General features: G+C 48.0%; 1 protein-coding gene across 3 annotated transcripts in view; it reads right to left on the bottom strand.

Moving 5' to 3' along the window:
* Positions 1-14,439, bottom strand: part of RNF17 (ring finger protein 17) — a 220,853-nt gene that overhangs the window by 156,538 nt on the left and 49,876 nt on the right. For all 3 annotated transcript variants that reach the window (XM_038411672.2, XM_038411698.2, XM_043504233.1), the window contains exon 9: positions 8,435-8,535. In XM_038411672.2, coding sequence (XP_038267600.1) covers positions 8,435-8,535 — 101 coding nt within the window. The remainder of the gene's footprint in view (positions 1-8,434; positions 8,536-14,439) is intronic.

Below are 14,439 nucleotides of genomic sequence, written 5' to 3'. Positions count from 1 at the left end.
CTGTAAGGTGGAGAGACTCTAGGTTGGGGTGCTGGAGGCAGCCATGCTCTGCGTGATCAGGTCCGGAACCAGAGGCAGAGTTATAAGCATGTCCACCGACAAGTCTAGCAGTGTAGTGAACCAGTGATGACGTGGCCACACTGGTGCTATCAAGATTAGCAATGCTTTCTCTCATCGGACCTTGAGGAGGACTTTGTGGATGACTGGGAAAGGCGGGAATACATACAGCAGGTGCCTCTTCCACAAAAGAAGAAAGGCATCCACGAGCGAGCCTGGGCTGTGATTAAGGAAGGAGCAGAATTGCTGACACTTCCTGTTGTGCCGTGTTGCGAACAGGTCTATCAGGGGAGATCCCCACCTTTGGAAAGCGTTGAGCAAGACATCTGGGTGGAGAGACCACTCGTGGCCATGAAAGGACCTGCTGAAGCAATCGGCCAGTTTGTTCTGTGAGCCCGGAAGACACAATACCTCCAAGTGTATCTAGTGTGTGATGCAAAAGTCCCACAGCCTGAGGGCTTCTTGACACAGAGTAGAAGAGCGAGCACCACCCTGTCTGTTTATATAGAACATCACTGTGGTGTTGTCTGTCACTACCGAGACACATTTGCTCTGTAGATGGGTTTCAAACGTCTGGCAAGCAAGGCACACCGCACGCAGTTCCTGGACGTTGATGGGCAGCGGAAATTCTGCCTGGGACCAGAGACCTTGAGTCCAGAGTCCGCCTAGGCGTGCTCCCCATTCCATCGCCAACACATCTATGACTAGTGATAGCGATGGCTGAGGTCTGGAGAAGGGTATTCCTGCAAATACTGTTCATGGGTTGAGCCACCACCAGAGGGACTTGTGGACCTGAAGAATGAGTGTGACCAGTCTGTCTAGGTGGTCTCAATTCAGCCTGTAAACTCGGACTAGCCAAGTCTGAAGGGGACTGAACCGCAGCTGGAATGCTGTACTACGTTCGTGCAAGCAGTCATGTGCCCGAGCAGTATTAGGCAATTCGGTGCTATAGTGGTGGGGAATCTTTTGAAATCCTCTATGATGGCGTTCATGGTGAGGAAACAAGATTCCAGAAGAAAAGCCCTGGCCGGAGCAGAGTCTAGGAGGGCTCCGATGAACTCTATTCTTTGAGTGGGAGCTATGGTTGACTTTGCACGTTCAGAATGAGGCCAAACCTCATTTATTTTAAAAACTTTTAAGGTTAGTTTTACAGCTGTATCAGAAAATGAATGATTTTTTGGTTATTTCATTTACAAAAAGGTAATTGAAGCAAACATTTATGAAGTCATTGGGAGGAGAACGATTTCTAATTCAACAGGTTAATCATTAATATTTGGAGGATTTTCTTGCCATGCTGTATTAGGAGGAGAACATCGTCAGCCAGTTATTTAAATTGTTTTATTTAACTAAAACAAAAACATTATGTATTCTGGATTTTTTTCTTCAACAGCAAACATAATATTTTAACAAAAGCATATGAATTTTTGAATTTAGTTAAACATTCAAGTTTTTTTTAAATCAGGTTTGTTTTTGTTAAAATCGTTTTTAAACAAAAACAGTTAAATGAAATTTAAAAAAAAAATTAAATTTACTACCGTCAGCCAGGTCAACATGAGAAACTTAAAATACTGGCTTCCTCAGCTAACTCAGTCGTCTTCACCTTCATTTTCCTGTTTGTTCATAATCTGGAAAAGAAAAACAAGCTTTCCTGCTTTTTCTTTGGAATGAATTAGTCCAAAGGAAGAAAATAGTCTTTCTACACTGGCAGAAGAAGCTACTGCTGTTAAAAGTGAGATCATCACTTCAACAACCTCTGAATCCAAGTGCTTAAATGACTTCCACCAGTTCACTGGTGTGACTTTCTTTAAAACATCATCAGCAAACATATTTCTTGAATGGTTCATCCTTAGCTCTGAAGTTTATTATAGTTGGCATTATGGAGGGATGATTGCTCAATGTCTATATCTCAGTCAATTCCTCTTCTTCAGCAGCAGTTAAGGTTTGACCCTGGTACCGTACTGAATACTGAGAATATATGCAAGAAAATGAGCTGGCGATAGTGCTTGTCCCATTCATTTTTTTAACACTTGTAATTTAAGTCTGTCATTGCATATTCCTCTTTTGAAGATCTCACTCAGTTCCTTCCAAATTTCAACAGCGTCAGAAATAAAACAGCTATTTCCCTGCATTTTGTTCAAGGCTACAGAAATAGGCTTCAGGGTACTCAGCATGTGTTCAACATCTCTCAAGCCCAACGTTGAGAACTTTGGCTGTGACACTGCCATCTATTTTTTCACAATTTCATTCACAAACCGTTGTCAGATTAGGCCAGTTCTTGATATAGTGCTCAAAAGAGTCCACTACTGAGTTCCATCATACGTCTTGTGGGAGAGTTAGCTTGGTTCCTCCCACTTTTTTAAGAGCAGCTGCTGCAAAGTGGTTGTTACAGAAGTGTTTTTCAATTTCAACAACATTAGCCTTTATTTCTGGAACAATGAAGTCTTTGGCTGGGAGGTGCTTCAAATGAGCACTGCAACTGTATGTTACTAGCTTAGGACTCTCTTCACTCTCTTCTAAATAATTTCTTCTCATCTTGGATACATTTGCAGCATTGTCTGTGACTGTGTCAAGCTGTGTACTAGACATTTGAATTTTTTTTTCCAGAGTTTGCTATAGCTTTTACTGCTACTTCTTGTAAGTATTCTGATCGGTGTGCATTTCCTGATGTAATCAATTGTTTCTGTAAGGAAGACATTCCCTTTTTCTGTTGTCACACAAGCACATACAATAGGATCATTGTGGACATTGCTCCACCCATCAAGAATTAGGTTAACAATTTCACCTTCTAGATCTTTTGCACACTGCTCAATTTCTCTTTCATACACTTTATCCAGCAGTTTGCCTGTGATATCTGCTCTGTTGGGTGAACTGTATCCTGGTCTTAATGACTCAACCATGATAATGAAGTGTGGGTTCTCAATCATACAGAAAGGAGAGTTTGTTGTGGCATAAACAAGCCGGGCGATTTTTTCATCAATTACCTCTTTTTGTAATCTGCTGGTTCTTATCACCAATTTATCTATGGTTGTTTTCGGATGATGGAGATTTTTTTTTTCTTTTTGTTACAGGTGATATACTGTGGCTCTGAGACATACACGATGTGACTGAAACACTGTCATTGGCAGATAAGTCTGAAACTATAGAAAATGATGGTGATCTTGAAGGTGGATAATCTTCAGAATCCTGTATGTTGAGGATGGATTCTCCTAAACAAAATAAGTCAATGCAGTTATTTAATTATTATTACCATACTGCTCATTTAGTATTATTCACTGTCTTCACTGACACTTGGTACTACTTTAAAGGTGAAATTGAAATGGAAGATCTGCCTATTTCCGCTATTTATTTTTTATCACAACAGCACCTAAAATGACAGTACCACAGAGTAACAAGTATCTTTTTTGCTCAAACATGAGAATTCAAGAATAGTCCAGAAGGAAAACAGACAGTCCTTAAGAAAGAAGTATGAAATAAAAAAAAGTTTACCAACCTGAAGATCCTGCATGTTCAGACACATTCCTTTCATCATCTTCAACGCAGCTTCCTCATGAGAAGGAACACTTCTCGTGATGTTGTTTCATTCTGGTAACCAGGCCTTGCATTTCTTTGTTGAACTGTTTGCATTTTGCATGCATGCCTGTCTTACCCACAGATAGAGGAACTTCATTAAAATATTCCCAAACTGGGTCTCTTTTACGGCCTGCTGCCATTATAGGTTTTCCCTTCTAGTGAGAGAATGGTATGGTAGATCTCAAATCAATAAAGGCTGCTCTCAGAAAGACCTCAAGACTTCTGGAATATGCTGCTCAAACAATTTCACTTTTGCTTCTACTGCCTGCCCCTCCCTTCTCACATTTATCTCCAGACTTCTTCTGCTTTTCCAGATCTAGTCCGCCCCCAACAATCTTCCATTCATTGAACTTTTTGAAATTTTGCACTTTTAGAGAGAAGTAAGGGATTGACTCTGTGTACACAAATTTGCAAAAGGACAACAGGGTTGAGGTCTTATTTCTCACCCTCTCTATATATTTTATTTAAAAACTTTTTTGCTGTTAACAAGCATATTATCCCTGGAGATACAAATCCACAGTTTGAGAACTGCAAAACTAAGCATCTCTGATGGTATTTTCTAGACTGAGCACTGAGTCCCATTGGATAGCTAGAAAGACTAACCTAAACAATCTATACAGAAGCCCCTAATACACCATAACATTGGGTCCCTAAATCCATGAACTATTGGAACTCATTTACGAAATTGTTCTTAAACATTACATGACTATTGTCTCATACTACAGAATTAGAATTTATAATTCCTATTCCATGAGGAGATATCTTTGAGCTATAATGTATCTTAACTGAAACTATCTTTTTAAATTGGATTTTTTTGATAGTTTTTTTCCCCTCAAAAAGCATTTTATCAAAAAATCCACTTTAAATAAATCAATTTTTTTTATTTAAAAAAATATATCATTGATTTTTATCCACCCTGACCACCACGCACTTGGTGATGTTGATGGTTGTGTGGCAGCTGATCTCTGCTTTTGTAGCAGTCATCTTTTCTGTTGGGGTCCTTAATGTCTCTGGGGAGGAGAAACTGAGCAGACTGGAACCTCTGTGCCAACTGCTGATTTACTATATCTCCTTTTTTGAGCGGTGTGTAAATTCCCAGGAAACTCAAAGGGGCTCTAGAGTCTTTTAGTGTGTAGAGGGATTCATCATTTTTTTCTGCAATTAGTTTGGATCCTTCGAATGGAAGGTACTCCACAGAAGACTGGACCTCCCTTGGAAAGCCAGAAAGGGGAAGCTAGGAAACTCTCCGCATGATCACTGCTGTTGAGATTGAGCAAGCAGCAGTGGCAGCAGCATCTAGAGAGACATGCAATGATGTCCTTGCGAGAAGCTGTCCCTTAGCAATGATCACCTGAAACTCTTCCCTTTTATCAGCAGGGAGATGTTTAATTTAGAATAATTTATAGAGTTATATTTTGCCATAAGGGCTTGGTAATTAGCGATCCTAAGCTGTAGGGTTGCCGATGAAGATGACTTTCATCCAAATAAATCCTGTTGTTTCCGTTCCTTGTCCGAGTGTTGATTTAGTGTGGCACTGTCTAACATTTATTTACAGCATCAATGATAAGGGAATTCAGGGATGGGTGGGAAAAGAAAAAATCCAGGCCCTTAGAGGGAACATTGTATTTTTTTGTTCACTCTCTTATGAAAGCGCGATATTGTGCTCAGTGTCTGCCATATCGTTTTTGCTGGGTCCAGCAAGGCCTCATTGATAGGGAACGAGTTGCAAACAGATGTAGGATGTCAAGCAGCTTGTGTTGCAACTTTTGTTTCTTCAAGCAGAATTTGTAGCAAATCTACTACTCTCTAAATGAGATCTTGAAACTGTTTGAAGTTGTCTGCCAGGATCGGTGGAGGAGACATGACTGCCTCATCAGGAGAGTGAAGAGATGTTGGTTCTTGGAATAATGTTGGTCTAGTCTCACTTCCTGTTCCTCAAACATATCTTGTGGATCAGAATGTCTGGCTAGAGAAGCTGAAAGAGATTGCCGTCCCCTATTCCAATGAGCAACCTGGTGTCCAGTTTGCAAATGAGTTCCAATTCTGCAGTTTCTCGTTGGAGTCTGTTTTTGAAGTTTTTTTGTTGGAGAAGTCAAGAATTATAACATTCAAAAACCACTCGGAGAACACTTCAACCTCCCTCGTCACTCAATTTCAGACCTCAAAGTTGCAATTCTCCACCAAAAAAAACTTCAAAAACAGACTCCAACAAGAAACTGCAGAATTGGAATTCATTTGCAAACTGGACACCATTAAATTAGGCTTGAATAAAGACTGGGAGTGGATGGGTCATTACACAAAGTAAAAACTATTTCCCCATGCTAATTTTTCCCCTATTGTTATTCACACCTTCTTGTCAACTGTTTGAAATGGGCCATCCTGATCATCACTACAAAAGTTTTTTCTCTCCTGCTGATAATAGTCCACCTTAATTGAGTAGTCTCGTTACAGTTGGTATAGCAAACCCCATTTTTTCATGTTCTCTGTGTGTATATATATAATCTTCCTACTATATTTTTTCACTGCATGCATCCAGTGAAGTGGGTTTTAGCCTATGAAAGCTTATGCCCAAATAAATTTGATAGTCTCTAAGGTGCCACAAATACTCCTTGTTTTTTTCAAAATAGAAAATAAGATATAGATGATTAATTCTCACATCGGACACTGCTGAGGTTCCATCTCAGGCCAAAAGTGGTTGAGAAGGAACTAAGGGCAGTTTGCCCATGCAGTGCTATATAGCCCTGAAGCAGGGAGAGCACATGTGCGGGCCACATGGACACTGCTAGCTAAAATCTCCGATCTGAGGCATAGAGATGTGAATACATCTAGAATGGAGCACCCATAGAGATACTATTCCAAGAACTACTTTTGTTACTGGAAGTAAGCTTTTTAATTCTCTTTGCTATTCTTGAGAGCATGCTTAGAAATATGTCCATTCCAGCTCTTGGATATTTCCAGAAACTTCAGCTGAGTACTAAGAAAGTTGCAGCGTAAGTTTCACTCTTAAGATAACATGTCCCATTCTACTCTTTCAAAGAGTTCTCTAGCAAGAACAGGAAAGTTCCAATTTAAAAGACCATATGAAACACAAAATGAGAGTAAAAAACATGAGGCCATCTTTCTCTATTTTCAAAGTTATTTGCTCTTAGTGTGTTTTGGTTGCTTGTAAACAGCAACAATATGAATCCCTCAAAATTCTAAGGTTTCTCAGGAAAGTAATGACAAAATGTAAAATCTTAAATAGCAACAAAAAAAATTGACATATGCTAGTCTCTTCTAACAATGGCAAATACATAAAACATATTTCTGTGTATGTTTTAAATGTTTACTCCTGGGGTAATTCCGCACAACTGTGCTCCCACAGAAAGCACCTCTGCCCCCACCCCCCGCAGAATTCTTGTGCTTCCCTGCAGAAAGCAGTTGGGAAGCAAAAGGAAACCACGCTGGGGAACGACCATGGGCGCAGTTTGGAGGGGGGATTGCCCTCCCAAACACAGGAGAGGCACAGGGGGGCACATGGGGTTACATGCCACTGTCCCGCCTCATTTCTGCAAGCACAGAGCAGCCCACCTGAAGGAGGCTGCCTCTCTGTTCCGCTGACTCTGCGGCTGAATGCCGCCTCCTGGATCCTAGTGCCAGTCATGCTTCCCTTCTGTGTGCTAGGAGCCTTCCTGTTTTCTGTGCAACAGTAGTGCCTGTGGCGGGGCTGGATAAGGAGGGGCAGGGGAAAGGTAATGTGAGAGGCATAGGTGCTGGAACTAAGGTTGTGCTGCCTGCTGCATTCCCTGGCTTGAAGTGGTTTCCATTATATACAGGGTTTACAGTTTGGTTCAATGGCTCTCAGCACCCCCACTATACACATTATTTCAGCATCCATGGAGTGAGGGGGAAGAAAAAGTGATCGCAGATGAGTGTGTGCGGGTGCGTGTGTGCGTCCGCGTGTGGTGAGCCCAGAATGTGGCATCCCCTCGGCACCAGCTGGGGCTCCCCGTTAAGCAGGCTCATCGAAGCCTCACCCTGACAAGCCTTACCCCTCTACACCTGGACCCCCCCCCGAAGAATCCCCCACACCCTGATCCCCACCCAACTAAGCACCTGGATCCCCACCCCATTAAGCCCCACTCTCTAGGCACCCGGATCCCTCAATGAACCCCCAGACCTCCCCTGCTGAGCCCTAATCATTTTCAACTGGATCCCTCATAGCTTTCCATTGTCCCTGCACCTGGACCCCCCCAACGAGTCCAAGCATCCAGATCTCCCACTGAGCCACCCACACCCAGACTGCCCCACAGAGAAACCTCTCATCCCACACCTGGATTCCCCCCACACTTGGATCCTGCTGGGCTGAGCCTGCCCACCCACACATGGCGCACCTTGCAAAGAGGGGTCAGGGCCTTGGGTGTTTCTGGAGCAGGCCTGGCCCTTGCACTGTGCCAGGGTCAGATGCAGCCTCGCTGCCAAGTCCCTGTACTGGTGGAAGTGGAGGCTTCAGGGTGATCTCCCACCTCAATGCAGCCAGTGGCCTGTGCTCCCCATTGCCATGCTAGAGACACGTTTATTTATGCACAAATTTACAGAACGTTGCAGAATTTTAAAATATTGTGCGCAGAATTTTAATTTTTTTGGTGCAGAATTCCCTCAGGAGTAAATGTTGTTCATAGTTGGACAATTAATAAATTAAGATACTATGAAATATTGTCAGAGGAAGTACTAAAACTAAATTAAAGACACCAATATTTCCAGTTAACTATTTTTTTTAATGTAATACAAGATTATTTTTATGTCATGGACAAGACAGTCACATTACCTTGACTGAAGAGAAGTAATAAGATTATCAAACTTTTTATCCATAATGTCTACAATCCTGTCTTCTTCCTGCTTCACTTTGGATTCCAAATATCCAAGCATCTATTTTATTTTAAAAGATAACTAAATCAATGCCTAATCATTCATCCTATTTATGCAAAATAAGAAAAAAGACAGTCATTTATACATATCAGAGGCGACAATTTGAAATGTGTTTGTGTGATTCTGAGTCAGAGTGACAACAAAAAACATCGCAGGATAAACAAATCTAGAAGAACTGAAGCTTTTGACCTGATCTATACACAGTTTCTGTACTGGTACACTATTTCAGTTAAGAGTATGATCTTTTCCCCCCAAAATAGGCACACAAGTAAAACCGCTGTAATATGGATGCAACTATAGCAGTATATAACACCTATACTGATGTAACTGACCCTACAGTAGGGAAATTGTACTGCTTTAACTATAATTGGTACAGTTAAAGAGGTACAATTTTTGTGTTGTAACATGCCCACAGGGAGGAAGAGATGAGGACAAGAGGCACACCAATGTAGGGAACAGTTCTCGGAAATAGCCAGTATGCACCAATATGCTACACAATCACCTCTTTGAAGCTACTATTTTGTTCTCTAGAATCTGTTTTTTAAAAAATGAAATAAATCTCTATCTGTTATGGCTGCAAAGAAAACCTCAATAACAAACCAAATGTAGCTTGCAAACCGTCGAAAACAAGAGCAATAAAGTGTGAACTCGACTATTTGCTATTCAGTCATTCTTTGCTTTTCTCAAATTCACACAAATCAGACAATATTTTATACTTCAGTCCCCTGGATGTTAACTGTCTGCCTTATTCAACCAGCAGCTTCAGGCTTAATCCGAGAGTATGACATGTCTCTTCAAATTCTCCCCACTTACTCAGGTATTGTGTAAGAAACATTATTTATAGTACCGGGGCATATAGGAGTCCTAGTCAGGGACCAGGATCCCATTATGCGGATAGAAACACAGCTCATACTACTTGCATCAAACTTATTAATTCTGACAGGGCAAGGCCAGATGGCTATGGAAGAGTAGACTTATTGGGATCCGGGAAGTGGGCGGGCGAAGCCCGTCCACTGCTAAAGGATCCCCCCAAGACTGAAAGGGGGATCCACAGGACCTAGATGCTCAAAAAATTCCGGGGGACAACTAATAAAATAACAGGGATAGGAGTGCGGTCAAAGGGTCAAACGAAGGGAACCAGACAGGGACACCGAGCAGAGAACCCCGGACAGCGCCCACTGCTCCTCAAAGGCGACAAGGGAGTCAGAGGACACTGCCAAAAGGAACTCCGCCGGGATACGTGAACGGACCGAGGCTCGGAAATAGGCCCCACAGTCACAGGAAACTCCATCGGCCAACCTCCTCACTCTGGTTTTGTAGATGGCCATTTTAGCTAGGGCCAGGAGGAGGTTGACCAGGAGATCCCGTGACTTTGTGGGGCCACGGATAGGAAGTACATAAATGAGAAGGTGAGGGGAAAAGTGCAACCAAAAACATAAAATATTGGTGAGGAGCCGGAATAGGGGCTGCAGCCTGGCACACTCCAGGTAGACATGTGCCAGGGTATCTCTCACGTCGTAAAAGGGGCAGGTGTCTGGGATTGAAGTGAACCGGTCCAAGTACACGCCCGTGCTCACGGCTCCGTGAAGGAGCCGCGAACTGACATCCCCGGCGGGCCTTGGGACTAAGGTGGAATATACGCTGGCCCACCGGGGCTCCTCACCCTCCAAAGGTGGCAGGAGGTCCCGCCATTTTGTATCGGGGCGGGACACGAGGGTGCGGGCGTAAAGGGTGAGGAGCACGAGCGTGTAGAGATGTTTTCATGGCGCGGTTAAAAAACAGACCGGCTGCATCTCGTGCAGCCGGCTTCTAGTGAAGGGTTGAAGGGGTCGGTTGGGTCCATGGGGCAGGGGTCCAATTAAAAGGTCCGGCGGGCCTTAGGTAGCGGGTGGGCAGGGCATGCCCACGTGCAGGACCCTGTGGAGATAAACCCGAGTAGCGGGCGGCAAAGCGGCCTTCACCTCCTGAAGTATGCGTCGGGGAGTACAAGGTCTGGAAAGCCCCATGCGCTGACCGAAGGTTAGGGGATCCAGCCAGTCTCCCCGGTCATAGTCCAGGAGGTCTCCGACTCTTGTGACCTCTACCAGGACCAAACTCGGGCGCACCCAGAGGGACTCCACCACCTGCACACGGAGCTGGGGGTTGTGTAGCAGGGGCTCGGCGAGGAGATCTGCCCCCTCGGTGGCCGCCACGGACCTGGCCGTTGTAAAGAGTTTCCAGGTCCGGAGGAGGTCCTGGTAGAAGACCGGCAGCCCGGAGAGGTCTCGCGGAAGACCTCTCGGATGGAGATAAAGGAGCTGCCCGTCGTATCGGAGCCCTCGGAAGCGGCGCAGGAAGGCGTGCGTCAGTATGCTCCACGCCGGACTACCTGCACCATAAAGGAGCCTCTGCAGGGTCTGGAGGCGGAAGACATGGACCTGAGTAAGCAGACATTTTAGGCCCTGCCCTCCCTCCTCCACAGGTAGATGGAGAACCCCTGCAGGGACCCAGTGCAGTCCTGACCAAAAGAACTCCAGAATCGATGTCCGCAGGTTGGCCAGGAAAACCGGGGCCGGGACCAGAGTGTTGAGCTGGTACCAGAGCATGGACAGCACTAGTTGATTAAGCACTAGCACTCTCCCTCGAAGGGAGAGGCACCGGAGTAGTCCTGTCCATTTCCGGAGCCGCTCTATCACCCCGCCCTCTAAATTCTGCCAGTTCTCCGGCGGAGAGGGATGCGTGGCAGAAAGGTAAACGCCCAGAGAGAGCAGCGGACCCATTCTCCACCGGATGGCCTGAAGCGGGGGTGGGAGGGAGCTAACCTGCCGCAAGTCCCCTATAATCAAACCAGAGCTCTTGACCCAGTTGACCCGAGCGGGGGAGGCTGCAGAATAGATGGCCTGGCAAGCCTCCAAACGCGCCAAGTCGCCCGGGTCCTGGACCACGAGGAGCACGTCATCAGCGTACGCCGACAGGACCAGCCGCAGCTCCGGCTCCCGCAGCACCAACCCTGTCAACCTTCTTCGGAGGAGACAGAGGAAGGGCTCGATCGCCAGAGCGTACAGCTGGCCTGAGAGGGGGCACCCCTGCCGTACTTCTCGCCTGAAACTGACCGGTTCGGTCAGGGTCCAGTTGAGCCTGACCAGACACTCTGCGGAAGAGTACAGCACACGGAGAAAATTCACAAAACTGGGCCTGAAGCCAAACGCCTGCAGAGAATGCTCAGGAGATACCCGTGATCCATCCTGTCAGACTTCTGCTGATCTAAGGACAGGAGGACGAACGACAGACCATCCGTACACCCAAGTTCCAATAGGTCCCGGACCAGATATAGGTTGTCGAAGATGCTGCGGCCTTGGACCGTGTAGGTCTGGTCTGGGTGGACCACGTCCGCCAGCACGGACCCTAGCCGCAGCGAGATGGCTTTTGCCACGATTTTGTAGTCCGTGCTGAGGAGCGAGACGAGACGCCAATTTCGTAAATCGCGGAGTTCCCCCTTCTTTGGCAATAAGGCCAGCACGGCTCGCCTGTACGAAAGAGGGAGGACCCCACTCTGCAAAGACTCGGCCCAGATGGTGACTAGGTCTGGGCCCAGGACGTCCCAGAACACGCGGTAGAAATCCACGGTCAGCCCGTCCATGCCCGGAGATTTATTGGTGGGCATGCGACGGAGGGCTTCCGAGAACTCGGCCAGAGTGAGAGGCAGCTCTAGCCGGTCTCGGTAGCCCACGCTGACCGTTGGGAGCTTTCTCCCAAAGCATTCTGCAAACGTTGGGATCGGTCAGATACGGGGAGAAAAGGATGCGTAGAAGGCTCTCGCCCTCCCGCACATCTCCACCGGATCTGTGAGGGGGGTGCCATCTTCTGCCAGTAGGCAGATGATATGTTTCTTAACCCCCCTGTTTTTCTCCAGGACGTAGAAGAAGTGGGAGCCGCAATCCATCTCCCGAAGGAGACGGATGCGGGATCGAACAAAGGCACCCTGGGCCCGATGGTCCTCGAGGGTCCGGAGCTCCTCCCGCTTCTCCCGGCACGCTCCGCAGAGGGGTGGATCCTCAGGGCTGGGGGCCAGATGCCTCTGCAGCTCCAAGACCTCCCGTTCCAACTGCTCTATCGCCGCATCCCTCCGTCAGCTGGCGCCCCGGTTGTAGTCACGGCAGAAGAGCCGGGCGCGCACCTTCCCTACGTCCCACCACCGCCGCGCTGAGGGAAAGGCATGCCGCTGCCCTCGCCAGGCCAGCCAGAACTCCCGGAAGGACGCCACGAAGCCCGCATCCTCCAGCAAGCTGTTAAAATGCCAATAGGCCGACCCCGGCCTCTCCGGCAGACGGAGGCTGTCACGGTGGCTATATGATGGTCAGAAAATGGGGCCGGCAGATGCTGGAGGAGTGGGCTCGTGAAAGATGAAAGCGTGATAAATAAATGCGGTCCAACCGGGAGTGGCACGTCCAATGGGTCTCCACCCAGACAAAGGGGAATGTGGAAGTGTCATCCGGGTGGTGGTCGCGCCAGACGTCCACCAGGGAGTGGTGTTCGACTATCTCCTGGAGGACGGCGACGGCGGCCGGGCTCTGCTCGGTCCCCGAGCGGTCCTGCTCCTCAACGGTGATGTTAAAGTCCCCTCCCAGGACCAGGCACTCACGAGGATCCAAGGTGCCAAGAAAGGCGGACGCCTGCTGATAGAACTGCAGCCGCTCCGGGCTTGCTGCTGGGGCATAGATGTTGACGAGGTTGACTACGAGCCCCTCCATGCGGACCCGGAGGGGCAGCAGACAACCCGGCACAGCCTCGGCGACCCCCAGCACCTTGGGCCGTAGTTCGGGGGAGAACAGGGTCGCCACTCCAGCCGTACGAACTGTGAGGTGGATAAAGTAGACCCTGTCCCCCGAATCCAGCCGCCAGCTGTCTTCGGCGGTCAGAGCTGTATGGGTCTCCTGCAGGAAAATCACAGAGTACCTCCCCTCCCGAAGGAAGGGGAGCACCTGGGACCTGCGGAGACCCATCCTACAGCCGCGGGTGTTCAATGTTGCGATGGTAAAGGGTGCCATGAGGAGGGCTGGGGGGGGATCCTCGCCGGCAGGAATGCTCGCGGGTCCCAGCGGGCCGCGCAGCAGTCCGTGACCCACCCTGTAGATGAGTAACGAGTCACGGAAGAGGCGGATCCGCTGGTAGGCAGCACCCTGCCTCCCAGTCCTTTTACCCTCCCCCATGAGGGCTCTTGTAGCCCAGAGGATTTGATTAAAGTCCCCCCATCGCTGGAGGGCAAGCTGGACTTGGTTGCGGGAGCGACGGACGTATTCTAGGAACTCCCGCAACTCCTCTCGCAACGCATTGGGGGCTGGGGTTACGGTTTCCTGATCACTCCCCGACGGGGCCCTTGGTACAGCCCCGTGGCCCACCGAGATGGGCAGATAGGGTGCAGACCCCCGACGGAGCTCCTCATAAGTTGGCTTAAATGCTGGGGTGATAGGGGGCGGCAGAGGGAAGATAGCAGCCCCTGGTAGGTCGGGACGGGGAAAAACAAAGGCCGCTCCCTGGGGCTCATCTGTTGGCAAGGGGAAGGAGACAGCCCCAGGGGAGGCAGTAACGTCTCGGGATGTGGACAGAATAGGGACAGGGGCAGGGACAAGGTTAGACGTGAGATTCTGGGCGGCTAGAGGGCTCTCAGTGATACCGGGCGCAGGCTCTATGGTGGATTTGGCAGCCACAGCATCAGGGGGTGGACTCTCTACTAGGGCTCTCTCCCGCGAAGGAGGTCAAATGCTCCTCACCAACGAAGGGTGCCTCTGGTAGCTCAGGTCCCGGCCGCGTGGCACTGGCCGTCGCCTCAACAGTTTCGGCGGCCCTCAGTGGGGTGCCATCTGCAGCCGGGTTGATGGAGGAGTCCAGGGGCCCCTCAGAGGTGGAAGCGGAAGCAATGGTTAG

Source organism: Dermochelys coriacea, chromosome 1 (assembly GCF_009764565.3).
Source record: "Dermochelys coriacea isolate rDerCor1 chromosome 1, rDerCor1.pri.v4, whole genome shotgun sequence".
Taxonomy (NCBI): domain Eukaryota; kingdom Metazoa; phylum Chordata; order Testudines; family Dermochelyidae; genus Dermochelys; species Dermochelys coriacea.
The sequence above is the reverse complement of the archived record's forward strand: the minus strand, read 5'-3'. Positions and strand labels throughout refer to the sequence as shown.